The sequence below is a fragment of the Dipodomys ordii genome, unplaced genomic scaffold (genome assembly GCF_000151885.1).
Source record: "Dipodomys ordii isolate 6190 unplaced genomic scaffold, Dord_2.0 Scaffold117, whole genome shotgun sequence".
Taxonomy (NCBI): Eukaryota; Metazoa; Chordata; class Mammalia; order Rodentia; family Heteromyidae; genus Dipodomys; species Dipodomys ordii.
Genome location: NW_012267333.1, coordinates 241,919 through 265,268, shown reverse-complemented (window position 1 = coordinate 265,268; position 23,350 = coordinate 241,919). Strand labels below are relative to the sequence as shown.

Sequence of the window (23,350 nt, the reverse complement as noted above, 5' to 3'; positions counted from 1 at the left end):
GTGGGGCCTGAACTCTGGGCCTGGGCGCTGTCCCTCAGCTCTTCAGCTCAAGGCTAGCACTCTACCACTTGAGCCACAGCGCCACTTCCAGCTTTTTTATTTTTTGCTTATGTGGTGCTGAGGAATCGAACCCAGGGCCTTGAGCATGCAAGGCAAGCGCTCTACCACTGAGCCACCTTCCCAGCCCCGCCTTGAAAACATTTTAAGTATTACTATTATCATTATTATCTCAATCAATGAGCTAATTTTAAATAAGAAACTGAAAGCATCAGATCTATGTGTTGCCAAATCACTTTGGCTGGAGCTTGGAGAAGGAATGAGAATGAGGATGATTAATGCAGAAGTTGGCTAGTTATGGCTGCTGGGCCTGTTTCTGCATCAGTTGTGAGCTAAAATGGGTTTTACATTTATTTTTATTTTTTTGAGATATGAATGTCACTAGGTAGCCAGGCTGGCTTCCAATTTATCATCTGTCTCAGCATCCCAAGTGGCTAAGATTACAGGCCTATGCCACTACACCCAGCTGATTGTGTGTGTGTGTGTGTGTGTGTGTGTGTGTGTGTGTGTTTGTGCCAGTACTGAGGCTTGAATTCAGGGCCTAGACACTGTCTCTTAACTTTTTTGCTCAAGACTGACACTCTACCACTTGAGCTATAGCTCTACTTCTAGCCTTTTGGTGGTTAATTGGAGACAAAAGTCTCATGGACTTTTCTGCCCAGGTTGGCTTTGAACCAAAATCCTCAGATCTTAGGTTCTTGAGTAGCTAGTATTATAGGCAGGGCTTTGTATTTATTTATTTATTTTATGTATGCATTTATTTATTTTTGAGTTCTGAACTCAGGGCTTTATTGCCATAATGACCCCAAAACAAAAGAAATTGGAGGAAGAGGGATTGAAAATAAACCAAAAGGATAATGTTGGGTTACCCATGAAAATCATGTGAATTTCATATAAAATCATTGATTGGAACACAGCTATGCTCATTAGCTTATATATAGGCTATGATCTCCCCCCCCACCATTCCCTTTAAGTTTCTAGGGACCGGGTGACAGTGCCTCACACCTCTAATCATAGCTACTCATAAGGCTCTGATCTGAGAATTGTGGCTTGAAGCCAATCTAGACAAGAAACTCCATGATGCTTGTCTCCAGTTAACCATCAAAAATTCCAGAATTAGAGCTGTGGCTCAAATGGTAGAGTGCTAGTCTTGAGTCAACAAAGCCCTGATTTCAAGCCCCAATGCTGGTGTGCATGCATGCACGCACACACACACACACACACACACACACACACACACACACACAGTTTGAGCAAAAATGGAGAGAAACATTTCCTGCTTCCCACTCAGGCTAAGGAAGAGAAGACTCAAAATGGCAGCGTCTGTGTGTAGCCTTTATACTCTCTGAGCTGGGTGAATACACATAGTCCTGTTAGGTCAGGGACTCCTAATCTTTAGACAATGATTTGATTGGTAAGATGGGTGAGGCCATCTAATTCTCGGGTAACCTTTAGGACTTCCTTCTGCCAGATAGGCCTTTCCTGACTTCTCCTTTGACTGCAATGGCAGACCATACACTGTGTATATTGTATGGGTTCTTACGTAATGGCCTTTATTTCTGTCTTGGCTTGCACAATCTAAACTATTCGCCCTTAAAGAAGGGATTGTTTTAGCATTTGCAGGATGGGGTCTGCTGTGGGATAGCAGCCATGCGGGCTGGAGCAAACTGTATGAATTTGGGAATTGTTCGGAGGTAGACTGAGGATAGGGAGGACAAAAGAGTCTAGGCAGATTCCCAGCTCGTTGGTGTGAGCAACTGTGTGAATACTGGTGCCAGGCAGGCCAGGAACAACAAGAGAGAGAGAGAGAGTGGAATCCAGGAGCTGGGGGAAGGCAAGGCCTGGGGTGGGGGGGAAAAGAAAGCAGTATTTTCAAAATGGAGCTGTCTTGAGGTGCTGGGGTCCCTTAAACATTGCTTAGTTGGTGAGATTGGCCTTACTGTCTCTTCATATTTAGAACAAGAGCCAACTAAACAAGGCCCTTCTGGGGCTTTAGGTTCCTGATGAAGTTGTGTGTGGGGGGGGGCAGGAGCTGGAGTGGCCAAGAGCCTCATCAGGTTTCTCTTGTCCAGTTGCCTTGGGAAGCAGGCCCACAGAAGACCCAGCCAGCATTAGGTTTCTTGGCAAGATTATACCATTAGTTGTCAGCAGGTGGCGCTAAAGTGACATGATGGGAGTAGAAGCAGAGGCTGAGTTAGGGGTGAAGGAGGTGAGCAGCTCCTTAGGGGTCCCCATCTCCCAGGCCTGTTCCAACCAGGTGGTAGTAACAGGAAGGGGGTTGACACTCACATCTTTCTCTCTATTTCCTGTTCAGGGACTAAAAGGCCTTTGTTTCTGGGGCAAAGAAAGACTCCCTTGAGGCAGGGGTGAATGCTGTGTTTGGAGTGGAAGCATGCCCGCGCAGCCCAACTCCCTTTCAGCGCTCGTCATTTCCTCCATTCTCTGGCCTCTGGGTCTGTAGAAATCCTACTTCAGAGGCCTTCAGGGCATAGACCCCAATTCTTGGAAGCCTCTGTGTGTACCCTCTCCTGTCCAGGGCAGTGTTCCCTGATATTCCTTTAGGTAAGTCATGTCAGGATTCAAGTTTCTTTCCAAAGCCAGGATGGAGGAAAGAGCTGGGCCTGGTCCATACCTGTGGTGATACCAGAGAGCCGCCAAATACCTCCCCCCTGCAGTCCATGTCATCCTCCTGGCTCTTCAGCAAGGGACCATTCCTCTTTCAGAGGCTAGGAGATGGGCCTAAGGTTGCTGGGTGTGGGATAGGGTGGGCACCTCGTTATGAGAAGTCCTCAGGACAAGTGTGAGCTGCTAGCCCCTTTCCTGATGCCAGTACCAGCTTGGATCCCTCCACTGCTAGTCTTCAGGAGAGATCAAGCCACTTGATGCTCTAGCTTCCATTCTCCCGATGCTGCTCAGCTCCCTCAGGCTCTCTGCTTCCCAGGACCTCAGTTCTGCTCCCTTTGATTCTGGGCAGAGCATTCATCCCTAAAGGGGGCTCAGGACCATGAAGGCGCAGGAGGAAGGGAGGGGCCCTCTGGAAGTGCTGTGCTGGTGATCTAGGGAGTTGCGCTAGGGGAGGGGGAGGGGACAGGAACAGGGTTTGTCTTTGAACCACTTCCTGCTGCCTCTGGCTAGTCTCTCCTGTCCACCTCTTCAATTGACTTCCCTTGCCTGTAGTGTTGGAAGAATCCTTTGCAAAGGCTTCTGGGAATCTTGACAGCTGTGTGTGGGGTGAATCATTACCACTCTTCCTGAAAGGGTTAAGTCCCACCCAGGATCTCAACCCTCTAAGGTAGGTTTTTCTCAAACTTTATCTGACATTAGAATCACCTGGAGTATGACTATTAAAAGATAAGGTTGAGGCCAAGTGTGGCAGCTTATCCCTATATTCCCAGCTATTAGTAAGACCTTGTCTCAATCAATAAGCAGGGTGGATTCCTAGCTATGCTGGTGACCATAGATAGGGAGAATCCAACTCTGGGCAAAAACACAAGACACAAGCTGGGTGCTGATGGCTCATGCATGTAATCCTAGCTACTCAGGAGGCTGAAATCTGAGGATCAGGGTTCAAAGCCAGCCCAGGCAGGAAAGTCTGTGAGGAGACTCTTATCTCCAATTAACCACCAAGAAATGGGAGGTGGAGCCGTGGCTTAAGTGGTAGAATGCTAATCTTGAGCACAAACGCTCAGGGATAAGTACCCAGGCTCTGAATTGAAGTCCCAGGACTGGCATACAAAAAAAAACCCCAAAACCAAAAAACAAACAACAAGAACAAGAACAAGAACAACAAGACCCAAAAGGCAAGTCTCTACTTGTAAATTAACTGAAGGGGGCTGGGAAGGTGGCTCAGTGGTAGAGCACTTGCCTTGCATGCATGAGGCCCTGGATTCGATTCCTCAGCACCACATAAGCAAGAAAAAGCCGGAAGTGGTGCTGTGGCTCAAGTGGTAGAGCGCTAGCCTTGAGCTGAAGAGCTGAGGGACAGTACCCAGGCCCAGAGTTCAGGCACCATGACTGGACCCCCCCCCCAAAAAAAAAGAAAATTAACTAAAGGGCTGGCAATGTGGCTTTGTGGTAGCGTGTTTGCCCAGCATGCACGAAGCCCCGGGTTCCATTCCTCATTACCACATAAACAGAAAAAGTCACTAGTGGTGCTGTGGCTCAAGTGGTAGAGTACCAGCCTTGAAAAAAAGAAGCTCAGGGACAATGTCTAGGCTCTGAGTTGAAGCTCCAGGACTGCAAAAAAAAAAAAGCAAAAAGGGCTTGGGGGTGTGGCTCTAGTGGTAGAGCACCTGCTTGATGATCACGTGGATTTGCATCTAAAACCAACAACAACAAAAGACAAAAATAAAAATGGATGACTGGTTTCCATATTAGTCAATCAAGGATGACACCAAGATTTTACCTGATTAACAGGCTTTCAGATGACAGCAGTCCTGCTGAGCTGGCCTACTGTTCACTCAGCAGCTCTCAGTTGTTCAAGCCCTGAATATTTCAAAGAAGAGTTGGGCCTTATCTGGCCAGCAGACTGATAATGCCAGGATCACCTGCCTGGAAAGACGGCCTTCGCTTACTGTGCATCTTGGAGCACATCAGGTCATCTATGCTAAAAAATATGATTCCTAGGGGAAGGCTTGGGTTGTACTATGTTCCTTTAAGCTTTGGAGGTTGCTGGAGACCAGAGGTAATCTGGAAAATCTCTAGTATTCTTTTTTTTTGGTCTCAACCTCTTGGGTAGCTAGGATTACAGGCTTGAGCCACCACACCTGGCTTTCCTCTACTGTTCTTAACCTTGGGCACAGAGGCTGGGTGCGCTTTCCTGGCTGCAGGCACATCCTGTGTTTATTACATCCTGTGTTTGTTTATCACACCTCATTGCCGAGAAGGGAGCCCTGCCTAAGTGGCTCCAGGTGGACAGGGCAGAGGCAGCTTCCCCTTGCTCTCTCCTGGACTCTGCCCTGTGCGCTTTTCTCCCGTTGCTCTTTTGCTCTGAGTTCCTTCACTCTAATTAACTGTAACTGTAACTTTTTGCTGAGTTCTGTGTTTTCCTTTAGCAGCTTAAGGGTAATCTTGGGGATACCCTCCCCACCCCCATCCATTGACTTACTACTTTAATAAGCCCCTGCTCTAGGCTGTGTGATTAACTTCTCTAGATTCCTTTCTATCAGGCCTTGGGGGCCTCTCACCAATGAAGCTCCTGTAATATAACCCAAGGGGACCCACTGAGGGAGCACTTTGGCCTAGGGTACCCCAGGCCTGTTGTCTTCATAGACTAGGGGTCAGGAAGCTGCGAACAGGCTGGAAGCCCGAGGTGTTGTTTGGTGGGGTTAGGTCTGAACAATTCTTCTTAGTCTGTGGGCCTCACTCTCCTCATCTTCTTCCCTTCCTGGCCCCTCCCCTTGCCCCACTGCTGGGTCTGGGGCTTGAACTCGGAAACTTGCTACCTTGCATGGTTTTTTCACTCAAGGCTGATGCCCTACCACCTGAACCACAGCTCTACTTCCGGCTCTTTGCTGGTTAACTGGAGATAAGAGCATCAGCTGACTTTTCTGCCCAGGTTGGCCCCGAACCACAATCCTCAGATCTCAGTCTCTTGAGTAAGTAGGGTTATAGGCGTGCACTACGAGTACCCAGCTGTTTCCTCTATGACAAGGCCCCAGAGAAACCACTTCTGGCAGCACCATCAGAGAGTATGCAGGGACCCGAGCCTGAGCAGTTCATTTCACCTGGCTGCCCGCTTTCCAGAGGCCAGGTGTCCCTGGTGCAGCCTCCTCACCTGAGCCAGGGACCCTGGGATTCTGGATCGCACAGGTTTTGGTAGATCTTAGCCGTTCCGTGTTCCTTCTCTAGGAACCACCTCAGGGCAGCAGCCCACATTCCACAATACTTGGGCCCTCCCTGCCGGATCCTGTCCTGGCCTTGAAGTCAAGGCCTTGAGCCAACACAGGGAGGAAGGTTGCTTAGTGCCTGCTGGTTATGTGGTTTATTCACAGACTCAGCACACGCTGAGGATGGAAGGAAAGAACATTTGGGGCGAGGCTGGGCCGGGAGTGCAGGGTGGCTAGGAGGCCATGCAGAGGATGGACGAGGGGGAGCTCACAGGGGGAGAAGCTGCTGGCTGGGCCAGGCCTGTGTGGGGGCAGGGCTGGAGGCAGGCAGCATGCGGGAGGCCCTGACTAGATCTGCACAGAGCAGATCCATCCAGGTGAGGGCTGTGAGCCAGAAGGGAGGGCTGAGGTTATTCTGGAGGAGAGGGAGAAGGGTGGATGGGTGTGGAACTAGATAGCAGGCACCCCTTTCACTCCCCCGTCCCCCCAGGGAAATGACAGTTAGGACACCTGGTGTCTGGTCCTGCTGCTGCCTTGCTTTGGGACTTGATGTGCAACCAGCTAAGTTGACCGGGTTTGGTACCTTTCTCTGGTTGATGTACAGTCAATTGCTTTGGAAGTGTTCTGGGGGACATTTGTAAGGGGGGAGCTGGACACTTCTGGAGCAGGTGTCTAGGTCCTCGCTGGACATGTAGAGCCTTTGCGGGGGGTGGGGAGAGTCTCCAGCAAGGGATCCCCTAGCTCTTTTCTTTCTTGGTGATGGGTGTCAGTACCCCACTGGAGCCCTTGATGAGGGGCAGCCTCTCTCCTTGCACTCCGGGCTCCCTGCTGGGCCAAGGAAGATTGTGGCTTTAAACTCCTGGCCCGTCTTGCTGGCTCCTGACTTCCTGCCTAAACTCAAACAGCAAACAAGGAGTGCAAAGCCCGGATCCTCCTCCCAGGCCTTCTTCCTGGTGAAGAGTCTACTCCCACACCACAGGGAACAGGAAAAAAAAGCCAGTTCCCCGGGTCACACTCCCTGCCTGGGAATACAGCAAAGTTCTGACAAGTTGGCAGGTCTGTCCCAGGAAGGTGCCCCAGGGGAAGCAGGGGAGCTGGGTGGGACCTGAGCAGGGGCCCTGGGTCTGAGGACACCGCCACCTGCCCACTTGCCACTGGCCTCTCCCTGGGGCTGGGGTGGAAGGATGCCAGGAGAGTGGTGGTGGGTGGATCTCCCTCTCTCCCCGCTCCCCATCAGCATTGGCGGGAGGGGGTGCGGTGCACAGAGCCGGGGCGTTTGGGGATCTTGCGCCAGCGTCGCTTGTCCCAGCGGCAGAGCAGCAGCAGGCGGAAGGTGTCCCGGAAGGCTTTGTTACAGAGTGCGTAGCACATGGGGTTGATGGTGCTGTTGACGTAGCACAGCCAGTAGCCCAGCTCCCACAGGGTCTCGGGGACGCAGTCCTTGCAGAACGTGGACACCAGCACCATGATGTTGTAGGGTGTCCAGGTGAGGATGAAGGCCAGCAGGATGGCACTCAGGGTCCGAGCCGCCTTCTTCTCCTTGACCAGGGAGAAAGTCTTCCGCTTGCTCAGCTGCTCCTTCCCACGGGGCTTCTGGCTTTTGCCCGATCGATCCCTCCCTTTCCGGGTGGGCCTCTTGACTGTATTCGGGGAGGTCTTGGGGGGCTGTTTGGTGGGAGCCTGGGCTTCAGGGTCCACCATGGGCATCTTGATCACTACTTCGGAGCCAGGCTCCTCTCCCTCGGAGGAGGTGAGGGACTCCATGGAGCCTTCGTCCTCTTCCTCTTCCTCTTTCCAGCTGTAGGCCTGCAGCAGCCTGGGGGTCCGGCAGCATGGACAGCAGCGGCCCGGAGGGGTGTCTGGGGAGCCCTCTGCCCCTGGCTGAGATCTCTCGGAGCTGCTGCTGCTGCCACCCCCTTTGCCTGGGGTCTCAGAGCCCTGCAGGGCCGCCAGCTCCCGGGCCCGGTTCTCCGTCTCCCGGTAAATGCGCCAGTAGAGCGTGCACATGACTGTGACGGGGAGGTAGAAGGCGGCCATGGCTGTGCCGAAGGTGATGATGGGTTGGGAGAGAAACTGGATGTAGCACTCCCCGGCCAGTACTGTCCGCTTCCCTACCAGGTACTGCCAGAAGAGGATAGCCGGGGCCCAGAGGACAAAGGAAACCAGCCAGGCCAGGCTGATCATCAGAGCTGCCCGGCGAGGGGTGCGCTTGGCACGGTAGCTCAAAGGCCGGGTCACCGAGAAATAGCGATCAAAGCTGATGAGCAGCAGATTCATGACGGAGGCATTGCTGGCCACATAGTCCAAGGCCAGCCAGAGGTCACAGGCCAGTGTGCCCAGGGCCCAGTGGCCCATGAGCAGGTATGTGGTGTAGAGGTTCATGGAGAAGGTGCCAATGATGAGGTCTGCGCAGGCCAGGCTGAGCAGGAAGTAATTATTGACCGTCTTGAGCTCGGTGTTGACCTTGAAGGAGATGAGAACCAGCAGGTTGCCTGTCACTGTGGCCAAAGACAGGAGGCCCGTGGTGATCCCAATAAAGGCTACTTGCCAGGGACCTTTTCCCGGTGCCAGGACGGTGATGTTGGGGCTGACGGCAGGGGGCGCTGAGGTGTTCATGATGGCTGGGTGGGATGAGAGCCAGAGCCCCTTCCTCCAGTCACAGTGAGCGTTTCCTCAGAGAAGGGGCTTCACCTGCACACAGAGCACATGAACTTCCATTGAGCCACTGGGCACCTCTGGTAGACCCGAGTGCAAGTACAGCCCTTCAGCCCTGTCAGAGTCTCAGGGCAGACACCATCACCCTCCCTTATCTCTGGTGCCGACACACAGGTCATTTCCAGTGCACTTTGCCAGCCACCAGGAGCTTTGCTAGCAGCATGGAATAGGTTGGAGATCCTTATATCTGAGTTCTCATTCCAGCATCACCACTCATACGCTCTGCCTCACTTTTCTCCTAGGTCCCGTCTTGCTTAATTCATCTGGGCAGGAAGTGGGAGACTCAATTTTATTTTTGTGCCAGTCCTGGGGCTTGAACTCAGGGCCCGAGTGCTGACCTTGAGCTTCTTTTTGCTCCAGGCTACTACTCTACCACTTGAGCCACAGCTCCACTTCCAGTTAGAGACTCACTGTATTTACACAGTCCTGCCAAATTGCCAAAGAATTTAACTTAACCTTATTAAAACCTTTGCTGACTGAGTAGATGCTACATGCCAGACACACTGCTAAAGCACCTAATTGAATCACCTAATTTAATGGGGGTACATTACTGGGAGGAGGGTCTTTCTTATGTTCATTTCATGAGAGGAGGTAGTAGCTCCAAGCCTTAGATACCATGACAAGGTGGTGAGTAGGATCAGAACTTAGTTTTTGCTTATACTGTGCTTGGAAAGCTCTATGAGAGAGAGAGAGAGGAGCTCAGGGACAGCCCAAGGCCTTGAGTTCTGAGTTCAATCCAGTGAGATTCTTCCATCAAATATAGAGAGATGGGCTGGGGATGTGGCTTCGTGGTAGAGTGCTTGCCTAGAATGCATGAAGCCCTGGGATCCATTCCTCAGTACCATATACACAGAAAAAGCCTGAAGTGGCACCTTGGGCTCAAATGGTAGAGTGCTAGCCTTGAGTAAAAAGAAGCTCAGGGACTGTGTCCAGGCCCTGAGTTCAAGCCTCAGGACTGTGGTTTAGTGGTAGTGCTTACCTAACATACATGAAACCCTGGGTTTCATTCCTCTAGTACCCATAAACAGAGAAAGCCAGAAGTGGTGCTGTGGTTCAAGTGGTAGAGCACTAGCCTTGAGCGCAGAAAGGCTCAGGGACAGTGCCCAGGCCCTGAGTTCAAGCCCCATTACCAGCAAAAAATAAAATAAAATAAAAACCATACAGAGAGAGCTGGGAGGAAAAGCCGGAACTGCAGAATAAAGGGAAGAGAAGGAAGAGGGGAACGAATGTGTGTACATTTACACCTGCACCTTCTTTCTGTGTGTGTCTACAGGAACTTTTCTCTGGCAGCAGCGGGTGGGGGGGGGCTGGAGGGGGGGAGCGGGGAGGTCGTGCTGAGCCCTCATCCGCTTGGCGGTGCAAGCTGAAGGAGAAGCAGGCAACAGGGATGAAGGCCTCAGCTCCTAAGCTAAGTGTGTGGGAGGGGTTGGCCCCAGATGGGACGTGGGTGGCCCTCTATCTCTCTCCCAGCTTTGTCCCAGCTGAGGAGGGGGTAGAAGGGGAACGGGAAGGTCCCCCAGACTTTTCTGGGATCTGGCATCTGGCCCAGAAACTAAGGCTGCAGGAAAGGAACAACCAGGGCAGCAACCTTCTGAGCGGGCGGAGGGTCCCATGGCCAGGCCAAGGCAGAGCCGTAGTGAAGAGTGCCGTTCCATCTGAGCCCTGGCCTGGCTGCTTTGTGATCTAGGGGGTTGCTTCCTTTTCTGGGCTTCAGATACCCATCCACTGTAGAGGTTGGGGTCCTCCTAACCCACATGTATGGCCTTCAGGGTTTTCTTTTTCTTTTCTTTTTTTGCCAGACCTGGGGCTTGAACTCAGGGCCTGGGCATTGTCCCCAAGCTTCTTTGGCTCAAGGCTAGTACTCTATCACTTGAGCCATGGCACCACTTCTGGCTTTTTCTATTTATGTGATACTGAGGAATCGAACCCAGGGCTTCATGTATGCTAGACAAGCACTCTACCGTGAAGCTATATCCCCAGCTCCTCAAGGCTGATTTTTGTTTTGTTTTGAACTTGGAGCCCAGGAGCTGTCTCTGAGTCCCCTCAGGCTAGTGCGCTTACCATCTGAGCCACAGCTCCACTTCCAGCTTTTTGGTGTTTAATTAGAGATAAGAGTCTCATGGACTTTCATGCCCAGGCTGGCTTTGAACCATGATCCTCAGGTTGAGCTCTAGCCTTGAGCTGAAGAGCTGAGGGACAGTACCCAGGCCGAGTTCAGGGCCCATGTCCGACCATAAACAAGCAAACAAACAAACAAACATGATCCTCAGATCTCAGCCTCCTAAGTAGCTAGGGTGACGGGTGTGAGCCACCTGCACCTGGCAGGGTTGTACTTTTAGAACAATTTCAAGGAAGAGATTTTGAGTAAGGGCCTACCAAGCCCTGGTGTTCCTTGAGGAACTGGACCATCGAGTGGTCCCGGTCACAGAGGGTGTGGGTGGTGTGTGGCTGATGGTGATCTGCAGTGTGGTGAGCTGTCAGCAGTTCACCAAGAGAGATGAGCTCTCAGTGGAAGGAATAAGCAAGGACCGTGGTTGTCAGCGTGTGGTGCTATGTCCGGACAGTTTCCTTGGGAGGAGACACGTGTAAAATCCCAGTGGAAGGACCCAAGTTGGGGGCCTGGCTCAAGCAGTAGAGCGCCTGCCTAGTAAGCCTAAGGGCCTGAGTCTAAACTCCAGTACTGGAAAAAAAAAAAGTGTTCAGCTTTGTTGGGGAACCAGTGGCTCACACCTATAATCTTAGCTACTCATAAGGCTGAGACCTGGAAGATTGTGGTTTTAAGCCATCCAGGGCAGAAAAGTCTGAGAGACCCCACTGCCAATTAACTAGCAAAAAGTTGGCCTAGGGGTATTGCTCCAGGAGTAGAGTACCAGTTGTGTATAAGCAAACCTAGTGAGTGTAAGACCCCTTGAATTCAAGCCTTGATTCTGTCAAAACCAAACCAACCGGGGCTGGGAAGGTGGCTCAGTGGTAGAGCGCTTGCCTTGCAAGCCAGAGGCCCTGGGTTCAATTCCTCAGCACCACATATACAAAAAGAAAAAAAGCCGGAAGTGGCGCTGTGGCTCAAGTGGTAGAGCGCTAGCCTTGAGCTGAAGAGCTGAGGGACAGCACCCAGGCCCAGAGTTCAGGCCCCATGACCGGACCCAAAAAAAAAAAAAAAAAAAACCAAACCAACCAAAAACCTCCAACAAAACAAAACATTCCAATCAACTACAACCCCTCCCCCCAAAAAAAACAAAAACAAAAAGGCAACTCAGATTCTGAAGCCAGACTGGATTTGAATTCAGGCTTCACTACTTACTGGATATGTGATTATTGCTAGTGATATAACTTTTTTTTTATGCCAGTCCTGGGGCTTGAACTCAGAGCCTAGGCACTGTTCCTGAGCTTCTTTTGCTCAAGGCTAGTATTTTACCACTTGAGCCACAGCACCACTTCCCGTTTTTTCTGTGTAAGTGGTACTGGAATGGAACCCAGGGCTTCATGCATGCTAGGCAAGCACTCTACCAGTAAGCCACATTCCCAGCCCCTGATGTAACATCTTTATGTCTCAGTCTTCTTAATTGTAAAGTGATAATGCCCAGTAGCTTGTAGCTAATATCTTAAGAAATTGTTGGGAGGATTAAATGAGTGAATAAATGTCAAATGCTTACAATAGTCTCTGATGCCCATTAATTCTTAGTACATGTAGGGATAAACAAGGTTATCTACTGCAATGTTTACTTTTATTAAAAAAAAATCTATGGTTGGTGCTGGTGGCTTATGCCTATAATCTTAGCTACTTAAGAGACTGGACTGTGGGGCTGGGAAGGTGGCTCAGTGGTAGAGCGCTTGCCTTGCATGCATGAAGCCCTGGGTTCGATTCCTCAGCACCACATAAGCAAAAAGAAAAAAGCCGGCAGTGGCGCTGTGGCTCAAGTGGTAGAGTGCTAGCCAAGAGCTGAGGGACAGTGCCCAGGCCCAGAGTTCAGGCCCCATGACCGGACCCCCCCCCCAAAAAAAAAGAGACTAGCCTGTGATCTGAGGATTAAGGCTCAAAGCCAGCCTGGGAAAGAAAGTCCATTTAACCATCAAAAAGCTGGAAGTAGGGTTGTGGTTCAAGTGGTAGAGAGCCCAGCCTTGAACAAAAAAGTTCAAGGATAGTGCCCAGCTGCTAAGTTCAAGCCTCAGGCCCAGCATACACATGAGTGCATGCATGCGCAAGACAGACAGACAGACAGACAGACAGACAGACAGACAGACAGACACACACACACACACACACACACACACACACACACACACATCTGTGGCCTGGTGCTGGTGGCTTAGGTCTAAATGTTAGCTACTCAGGAGGCTGATATGGAGGGATCAATGTGTGAAGCCACCATAGGCAGGAAAGTCTGTGAGACTTTTTATCTTCAGTTAACCAGAACAACAGCAACAAAACCCCAGGAAGTGGAGGTATGGCTCAAATGGTAGAGCACCAGCTTCAAAAACAAAAAGCAGAACAAGAGCATGAGGCCTTGAGTTCAAGCCCCAGTACTGGCACAAACCAAAGGAAAGGGCTGTGGCTATGGATACAGCACTTCCCTAGCATCAGACAGTCCTGTACCCAGAGTGGGGCAGGTTGAGTCTGTGCAGGGGGCTGAAGCTCAACAGTGGAGCACTTTCCTAACATTTGTAAGACACTGGATTTGATGGCTAGCACTCCCTTTCCCAAACCTGAAAGTACAGTAGTAATGACTCTAGCTGACATTTAATGTTAATAGGGACTATGCCCCAGGCTTTACTGTTATCTCTGTTTTATAGACAAGGAAGCAGAGGGTAAGTGAAAGCAAGAGAATGTGCTCAGGATCCAACACGGAAGGGAGGGGCCAGGCTGAGAGCCCAAGTAGCAGTCCCAGTAAAACTTCATTTATAAGAACTGATGAGGGGCTGGGAAGGTGGCTCAGTGGTAGAGTGCTTGCCTTGCATACATGAGGCCCTGAGTTCGATTCCTTAGCACCACATAAGCAGAAAAGGCCAGGAGTAGCGCTGTGGTTCAAATGGTAGAGTGCTAGCCTTGAGCTGAAGAGCTGAGGGACAGCGCCCAGGCCCAGAGATTAGACCCCAGGACCGACAACAACAACAACAAAAAACTCCAAGGACTGATGACTGACTGGTGGCCAGGCTGGAGTTTGCCAATTTGCATTTTTTAAAAAAGCCACATTGAATTAAAATGTAATTTATCTTGAAAACTGAATGTTGTTGCACTGTCCCTTAACTAAAAGTCAGACCCTGGGCTAGGGGCTGTGACTAGGGCGAGGCTGTCCCCTGGGAGGCTGCTGGGAGAACTCCCCTTGAACATTTGTTCTGCCCACCTGTTGTCCCTTTAATTTTCTGAGCTGAAGGCTGTTTAATACCCATTGTACAGAAGGAGTAACTGAGGCCCAGGGAAAAGGAGGTGAGAAGGTCTCATCTTTTTTTTTTTTTTTTCTTTTCTCTCTTTTTTTTTTTGCCAGTCCTGGGGCTTGAACTCAGGGCCTGGGCACACTGTCCCTAAGATTCTTTTGTTCAAGGCTAGCACTCTACCACTTGAGCTACAATGCCACTTCCAGCTTTTTCTGTGTATGTGCTTCTGAGGACTTGAACCAAGGGCTTCATGCATGTGAGGGAAGCACTCTACCACTAAGCCACCTTCCCAGCCAGAAGGCCTTATCTAGTTCAAAGTTTCCTGGCCCCTAGACTGCTGACCCCGTGTCATACCTCCTTCCCTGGTGCCACGTAGCAGCTGCTCCATGGGCCCTGGGCAAAAGCAAAGCCAGATCAGGGGAGCTCTGTGGATGGAGAGGCTGCATCTCTGAGCTGCAGGGGCCTCTGTCTGCCTGGACACATTCAGGCTTCAAAGCTTGGACCCTTCATCCATCCCAGGCTAGGACTTAGGGTGTGGGTGAATCAGTCAGGCATTCATCTTGGGTACAGGATTTCAGGGGTGCCTCACCACTCAACAATCAAGAATCTAATATTAAAAAACAGGAATGAATGCAAAAAATTAATGATTACCAAAATGTCCAAGACAGGACCCAGCACTGTTTTACCCTTGTACAGTTAGTTCTTGTTACCATGGAACTGTATTTATAAAAAGAATCAGCCAGCCTGCGGGTCATAGTTTGTTATTTGATGATAAGTATTATTATTATTTTTTCCTTCTTCTTGTGTGTTGGTACATGGGCTTGAACTCAGAGCTTCTGTCTCTCACTTGGCTTTTTCACTCAAGGCTGGTGCTCTACCACTTGAGCCATAGCTCCACTTCAGGCTTTTCTAGTTAATTGGAGATAAAGAGTCTATATGGGCTGGTTTTGAACCTTGATAATTAGATCTCAGCCTCCCGAGTAGCTAGAATTAGCTACCAGCACCTGGCTTAATAATAATAATAAATATTACTACTACTAATAATACTTTTTTCTGAGAAAAGGTCTCACTATGTAGCCCAGGCTGGTCTTGAATTCACCATCTTCCTGCTTTAGCCTCCCAAGTGCTGGGATTGCAGGCATGTGTCACCCGTGTAGCTTGTTATTTAATTTAAAAATGATATAAGGTTATTTCTTTAGGTAAGTTCTTCCTTCCTTCTTTCTCTTTCTTTCTTTCCTTCCTTCCTTCCTCCCTTCCTTCCTTCTTTCTTTCTGGTGCTGAAGATGAAACCCAGGCCTGGGATTATATTCTACCACTGAGCTACACCTCTAGTCTCTGTGACCCACTCTTACATTTTGCTCCCTTTTGCTCCCTGGTATGTATGCCCCTCACTAACTGTCCCAGTCCTGGTGCTGAAGCTCAGTGCCGTTCCTTCCTAACCATGTGCTCAGGAGTCATCACCTAACTTTTCATTTCCGGGTTGTGTGCCGCTCTGCCCTCCCAATCTGGTCCCAGCTAATGCGCATGAGGTTCTGAAGTAGACATGCGCAGTTAAAGGCCTCTGCTGTTTTTCTTTTTTTTTTTGGTCGGCCGTGGGGCTTGAACTCTGGGCGTGGGCGCTGTCCCTCAGCAATTCAGCTCAAGGCGAGCGCTCTACCACTTGAGCTACGGCGGCACTTCCGGTTTTCTGGTGGTTTATTGGAGATAGGAGTCTCACGGTCTCTCCTGCCTGGGCTGGCTTTGAACCGCGATCCTCAGATCTCAGCCTCCTGAGTAGCTAGGATTACAGGCGTGAGCCACCAGCGCCCGGCTCCCTCTACTGTTTTTCTGATCCACTTCCCATGGTCCCTCTAGCCTCCAGCCCCAGCCCTAGCCCCTCCCTGGTTCTCCATCTGCTTCTTCATATAATGGAGGAGTTAGAGCAGCTCTAACTCCTCCATTATATGAAGTCTAAACAGGACCACAGTGGCCTCTGCTGACCACAAACTCTTGTTGGGCATTAGCTATGGCTGTGATGTATTAAACAAATGCTTTCAGGGCAGGAGGACCTATGAGAAGAAGTAACCAGAGATCCTTAGAAGTGAAGCAGCTGGCCATCCTTTGCCTTGCTGGCTAGAAATACCTTCCAACTCTCTTAATTAATATCAGTCTTGGGGTTTAAACTCAGGGCCCTTGTCCTTGCCAGGCAGGTGTTCTAATACTTAAGGCGTGCTCTCAGTCCTTTTTGCTTTAGTTATTTTTAACATAAGGTCTTGCTTGCCTGAGCTGTGATTTCCCCCTATTTAAGCTTCCCATGTAGTTGGGACAACAGACTTACATCAGCTCTTCAGCACAAGGCGAGTGCTCTACCACTTAATTCACAGCACCACTTCTGGCTTTTTCTGCTTATGTGGTGCTGTGGAATTGAACCCAGGGCCTCATGCATGCAAGGCAAGCGCTCTACCACTGAGCCACCTTCCCAGCCCCCTCAGCTTTTATTTCTTGAGCTGAGGGGGTCTTATGAACTTTTTGCCTGGACTGGCCTCAAACTGTAATCTTTCTAAGATCCAGCTTCTGAGTAGCTAGGATTATAGGCCTAGCCACCAGCCTTGGGCTAACTTTATTTTTGAATGGGGGTAGTAGAACCTATTGCACAGAGTGCCAGTTTTGAATGAAAAAGCCAAGCAATAGCGCCCTAATACTGAGTTCAAGTCCCAGTACTGGCACACACACACAAGAAAACCCCAACAAACCCTGCATGGGTGTGGGGGGGTACTGGTTCAAGAGGAGGGCAGTGGGTTGGGGGAAGACTCCCCAAAGTATGTATGCATGTATGATCTTGTGGGCTGATCTTGGACAAATCACTCTGACCTGGGAACCCCTCGGAATGGATGCTGCAGACTCCTAGCACTTAGTGTTTGTGTGTGAGGGTGTGTCTGTTGCTGAGCAAGACTAGGGAACGGTGGGGGCGATTCCATTGCTTTGTCAGGATAGGATGAACCTCAGTTCTTGGAGGGTGTCATGTCTGGGGTCACAGGAAGTTGTGAAGGAAGCAGGAAGAAGCTTTTCTGCCCAGGACTTGGCCTTCTGATGAAGACTACTGGGAGCTTTTTAATAACATTACTAATATTATCATAGCAACTGCTATTTACTGACTGCCTGAATATACCAGACATGGCTCTATGCATTATGTACATGATTTAATTTACCTGTGACATCTCCTTGTGCAATACGTTCTATTACTCCCAATTTGGAAAAGAGGCGACTGAAGCTCTAAACCTCGAGACCTTATAGTACAGCAGCAATGACAGCAGGATTTGGACCTCATCAGTCTGTGCCTGAGACCCTTCCCCGCTAAAGCTGTTCATGAGAGCATGGAGGAAGGGCTCTTGACGACTTGGTTAAATCTTAGTTTGAATCAGTCAACAATGAGGAAGCAGTCTTCCCTTTAGAATCAGGCCTATGTGTATAGTGTGTGTGTGTGTGTGTGTGTCTGTCTGTCTGTCTGTCATCTATCCCTGTGATGTAAGATGACAGCACTGGGCATGGGGGAGGACTAGCCATAGCTCTGAGAGAGACAGACAGACAGACAGAGACAGACAGAGAGAGAGAGGCAGGGTAGGGGCTCGGTTTGCCTCATTTGCTCCTTTCTTGCAGGGCTCAGATAATAGTTGCTCAATAAGTATTTTTTTTTTTTTTTTTGGGTCTGGTCGTGGGGCCTGAACTCTGGGCCTGGGCGCTGTCCCTCAGCTCTTCAGCTCAAAGCTAGTGCTCTACCACTTGAGCCACAGCACCACTTCTGGCTTTTTTTTTTTCTTTTTGCTTATGTGGTGCTGGGGAATCGAACCCAGGGCCTCAGGCATGCAAGGCAAGCGCTCTACCACTGAGCCATCTTCCCAGCCCTGCTCAATAAGTATTTATGGACTAACTATATAAGTGTGTACATGGAATCTTCCTTATTGACTTCAGGCTCCAGAGCATGACAATGAGCCTGTGGGGTGTCAGGATCAGCTCCATAGCAGGGTCTAGGGGCTCCCCCTAGGTTCCGATATTCCCTCATCTGCCATGGCTCTATGTTTTCTCTGTGCATTGATGAGGCCCAGCCTGGCCTCATCACAGGAGAAAAACAACCAAGGGAATCCTTATCTGTAAAAATGGACCAAGGAAACTTTGTCTTACCTGACATGGAGGGGAGCCAGGAGAGGTCTAGGATGTGTAAGGATGTAGGATGGAGCCTGTCCTGTCATGGGTGTGTGTGTGTGTGTGTGTGTGTGTGTGTGTGTGTGTGTGTGTGTGTGTGTGCGTGCGCGCGCGCGCTTGGGCTCAAAGAGTTAAGGGATGAAGTCAGAGTCCATACCACCAGGCTGTTGACCACAGCGCCCTGGACCAGTCCCTCAGGGCGGGGATCTGGCTGGTGAGAGGAAGGGGGAGGGAAGGGGAGGACTAGGGGAGGCAGGAGAGATCCGCCTTCCTGTGCGGAGAGAGGGCAGATCGGGAGGATGGTGGTATGCTAGGGAAGAGATTTAGGAGGGCAGCATGGAGCCATCTTGTCACTCTAAGCCTGGGTGCTGGCAGAAAACCCTGACTGGGGCACAGGGAAGGTGTTGGGAGGGCACTCCTGGCCACGCCTCACTGGTCTTTTTTGTTGTTGTTGTTGTTTTGGTACCATTACTGGAGCTTGAACTCAGGGCCCAGATGAGCTTTTTCTTTTCTTTTTTTTTTTTTTTTTCTCAAGGCTTGCCTTCTGTCACTTGAACCACAGTTCCACTTCTGGCTTTTTGGTGGTCAATTGGTCATATGAGTCTAATGAACTTCCCTGCCTGGGTTGGCTTCAAACCTGGCTTCTCAGACTCCAGAGTCGCTAGAATGATAGGAGTGAGCCACCAGCACCCAGCTTCTCACTGGGCTTTGTTGCTGGTGCCTTAGCCCAGAAACCAGCTTCCCTCTCTCCCTCCCTGGGTTAAGTTTTCTCTGATCCATGAAAGGTGCGCACAACTTCCAGCCCTGATATCTGGCCTTGGGAAGGAAGGAGGAGACAAATAGAATGAATCCTGTTTTGAGGGCCAACTCACCAGCAGGGGTGCCAGGCTGATCTGTGGTGGGCAGCAGGTGTCATCTGTTAAATGCTTCAGAAATACACTGCTGGACTAGAAGAGGTTCTTTGTCCTAGAACCATTGCCAAATCTTTTGCACCCAGGATGGACCTTCACCAATGGGCTATCTTTAGCCAGATCATGGCAAAGCCTGGTCCTGGGCAGGCTGGATCCTGGATTTCTCTAGGCCTGTGTGACACCCTCATCCTCTTCTCTATGTACCCCAGATCCTCACTCCTTGTTCTCCCCTCCCTTTTCCCTTTCTTCTCTCTCCCTCCTCCCCCATTCTCCTAGGCATCACCATGGCATCACAGCAGAAACCCAGGGAGATTCACCCACCTCTTCCCCACCCGCCCGCCTGCCTGCCTGCCTGCCTGCCTGGAGCCCAGGCTTCTGCCTCCCAAAGCTTGCTGCACCCCCTTCTCCACCATTCCATCATCTTGCTCATGGAGGTGGGAGCGCAGCGTTGTGCTGAGAATGAAGAGAATAGGGACCAAGCCCCAGGTGGATCCCTAGATCTCCCGTCCGTGACCATGAACATGTCTGTTCCCCTTTCTCAGCCTCACTTTCTTCATCCACACAATGGGCAGGCTCTACCTAGCCCCCTTCCTTGACGCTCTGAATGTCTCACTGCATCCAGGACCCAGTTCTCAGATTTCCAGCCACCACCCAGCCCAGTGAGGGAGCCAAGAATCACACCTGCTCTTACCCCCATTGTACCATCTCCTCCCCTTTCCTAGCTCAGCTCTGATCATTCTTTGCCTAAGTCGCTGAGGTCAAGAGGCAGAGCACTCTCATCCAAGAGACGGTCTCACTGCCAGAGACTCCCAACTTCCTCCAGCCAGTTGAGGAGGGGGCTCTGGGTCTGTCTGGGGAGGGTTGCAGGTGTGTTTTGTGGGAAGTGAAGCACCCTTAGACTTAGTGGGTGCTGACAGCCCCTTCCCACCTGGGCAGCTATCTGCCCAGGAGCTGGCAATAGAATCAGAGCACCCGGCCTCACCGCATCCCCACATAGTAGCATCCATCTATTGCCTGGTCCTGGGCCCTGTGTGTCTGTGACATACTAAAAACATAGGGAGGGGCCTCTGTGCGCCAGGCACATGTCAGGGCCACACACATTCCCTGGCTGGCATGGCTGTCCATGTGCTTACTGTCCCCAAGGAGCCTAGGGGCTCTCTGCCTGGTCTCTTCCTGGCTTCTGGCCCAACACCCACCTTGGCATCCAGCTCATCCATCTGGTCAGCAGCTTGGTTCAGTCCATCCTGGGGGGGGCTGAAGGTGGATTGGGGTGGTGGGATTTGGAGCACCCTGAGGAGAGAAGGAGGTACTGGGACTGGTGCCCCCCTCCCCCCCGCTCATAAAAGGGGGGAGGTCAACCTTCCACAGGATGCTAGAGCTGAGGGCTGCCTCCTGCCTTTTCTACTCTGCTCTTGGGGTACTGGGTGCTCTGTGCCCACTCCATCGTAGCCTAATCCCCTCTGGGCTCCAGGTCCAGTTTCCTAACGGGAGGGGGGGTGCTCTCCTATGCCAGCGGAAGCCCAGAAAAACATCAGATGCATTCACTCAAAACCAAGAGATGGAGGGTTTGGAATGGCAAATGTCCAGTCCTACCGAGCCCTCATGGCCTCCAGACTTCACCCACTGCCTCCTTTCTCCAGGGTGCACCCCACTTCTATCTTAACCTGGTCTCTGCTCTTGGGGGACCCTGCTTCTCCTGCACCCCCACCCCATTCCCTCCGGGCTCAGCAAAGCCCCTCCCAAGCCCTGGAAAATGTACTCACCATGGGGTTGGAGAAGGGTCTGTAGGGTCTTTAGCTCATCTGCTTCTCCGGGGCCGTTGGTGTCTTCTGGGACCCAAACACCTGGCTCCCCGGGGGGAGCTGCGCCCTGCGCTGGCAGCGGGAGAGGCACAGCCAGTGATTGGCATGTCCCACCCCCTGGCACGCCAGCCTTGAGGGGGGGGAGGAGGAAGGGAAAGAGAGGGAGGGAGGAAAAGAGAGGAAAGGAAGGGAGGGGGAGCTGTAGGGAAGCCTCAGGCAGCATCTGGGGTTGGAATAGGTCCTGGAGTGTGTCCCTCTCATCCACCAGGGCACCCACTTTGAACCCCGTGAGGGAGGAGGCAAGACATGAGGAGGGGTGAGCCCGGAAGGCTAAAAGTCCAGGATGGGAGAGAAGGCGGATACAGGGAGACAAACACCCACACCCACTGGGTGCACGCACGCGCACACGCGCACACACACACACACATACACACACACACACACATGCCCAGCACAAAGGCACACTCTGTTTCTCTGGGCTCTTTCCCCTACTCAACCTTAGAGCCCCTCCCTCCCTCCCCCCCCAAACCGTGTGCACCAGGTCCCAACACCCATGCCCTGGTATTCACATGCCCGCTTCATTCGCACGCACACATGCTTTCTCCACGCGCCCACGCACCCACCCACCCACCCAGCCACACACCCTGCTCTTCCTCCCCGCTGCAAGGAAGCTAGATTCCTTCTGTTTGGAAATGACACATTGGGTCTCACGTGAGAGGCTCTAACTTGGAACAGCCCCAGAGGGCTGACGCGCCTGCCCTAGGGCTGGACGTGCTCTAGCGGCTGTCTAGGTCTGCAAAGCCCTGGGACCAGGGTATCTGGGTGTCTGGTTGGAGGGTGGGGGGATGAGCCTGGGTGTGCGCTCCTTGTGCTGTGGCGATCTGGGCATGTGTGTGTGTGTGTGTCCCTGTGTACTCAGGTCATGCTGCAGCCGGCTTGCATAAATGCAGGTGGGACCCTGTGGATGTGAAGGCAGGGTGCGTGCATGCGCACCTTGCATGTCTATTTAATGTATGTCTGAGTGTTGCCCAACGGTGGAATTTGTTCTTTCTGATAAGTGAAACAGCCTCTGCCTCCCTGCCTGCTCCACCCCCAGCTTCCCCTTGGAAGACAGACAGACAAACAGACAGACAAGCTCTCCTCCCAGCTTGTCAAACTCTTGTCTCCCTGGACTCCCACTCAAAGCTCACAGGTGTGCATACCTGGGAAGGAAAGGGCCACTCCTCCTTTCCTCTCCCCTCCCCTCCCCTCCTTCCCTCCTTCCTCCCCCCCCCCCCCCCCCGGGAGGTTTGGATTTCTGTGTTGAGTTTCCGGGGAGATGGAGCCCCTGGGGAGCCATTTGCCATAGTGACCTGGATCCCCCATGATCTTAACAGGTCCTAGAGACCTCCTGGGGAGCAGATCCTGAGGCAGAATGGGGGGGGCTATTAGGCTACTACTGGTTGTGAGGTGTTGTTCTTTGCCCCTTGGACTAGGGCTGAAGCTTTGAGAGAGACTTAAGAAAGCTGAAGGGCAGAAGTGTGAAGTAAACTCGTGCTGGGCCACTGTTTGGACTCAGGTCTGCAGTGCTAAACCCAGAGTTCTGGAGTTTGGGGTCCAGGCCCTGTCCCCCTGCCATTTCTCTTCTCCCATCTAATACCCCTCTGTAACGCTGATGCCTGAGTCCCAGGTGCTGGGTCCCCCAGGGATGGGCGCAGGTGCCAGAGAACTTTTGAGAAGTTGGGGCTCAAGCACGCACCCAGGACACCCCCTTTCTGAAGTTGGACAGACAACTGTAGCTTGGGGAGGGATCGGAGCGGCTCCCGCTTCCATCCCAGGGCCAGGCCAGGGGTCAGGTGGGATCAGCCCTCGGGCTTTCCCCATGATGGGCTGCCCCCCCGCCCCCCCCCCCGCCGCCGGGCTGCGCCGGGTTTTCCGCCGGTGGTGAGCGCTCCCGCGCGCCCCCGTCGGACCGCGCGTCCCCGCGGCCGAGCGTGGGGGTTTCAGGCCTCCCCGCTCCGCACCCATTTCCGAGTCTGAATCAGGCTCCCTCGTGGCCCCTTCCCCCCACCCCCCTCCATCGCCTCGGTCTCCCTTTTCTTTTCTCCCACCGCCTCTGCACACGTCCCTTTAGAAATAAAAACACTTATTTGGTGGGCGGGAGGGGAGGGTGTCCAGCTTTCCCGAGCCGTCCCCCCCCCCCGTCCGCGGGGGCTGGGGGGCCACGCGCCCCTCCCCCAGTCTCGTTATTGTTTTATTCTTTGCTTTATCCTCCCCTTTTCCTCCTTTCCTAGACTTGGCTAGGTCCCCCTTACCAGATGGGGAAACTGAGGCCGGAGGAAGGCAGGGAGGGGGCGCGGGGAGGAGCGCTGCCGCCCGGCGCGCTCGCCACCCCCGCACCCGCGCCCGATTTAGCCGCGGGGAGGCTGGGAACATTGTCTTTATTTTAAGCCGCCGAGTGCGGCACGAACGCGGCTGCTGGCGACAAAGGGCTTCGCTGCGCCCA

General features: G+C 52.0%; 1 protein-coding gene across 2 annotated transcripts in view; it reads right to left on the bottom strand.

Annotated features, from left to right (window-relative positions):
• Positions 1-7,115: 7,115 nt before the first annotated feature.
• Chrm1 (cholinergic receptor, muscarinic 1) overlaps positions 7,116-23,350 on the bottom strand; it is a 29,704-nt gene continuing 13,469 nt past the window's right edge. Inside the window, exons 1-3 of one of the 2 annotated variants that reach the window (XM_013029124.1) lie at positions 20,823-21,158; positions 16,811-16,816; positions 7,116-8,570 (exon numbers count right to left, since the gene is read on the bottom strand). In XM_013029124.1, the coding sequence (XP_012884578.1) occupies positions 7,119-8,501 (1,383 nt within the window). In that variant the 5' untranslated portion in view covers positions 8,502-8,570; positions 16,811-16,816; positions 20,823-21,158 and the 3' untranslated portion in view covers positions 7,116-7,118. Of the gene's footprint in view, positions 8,577-16,810; positions 16,817-20,822; positions 21,252-23,350 lie in introns of those variants that run through there. The other variant, XM_013029125.1, reaches the window with a different exon arrangement.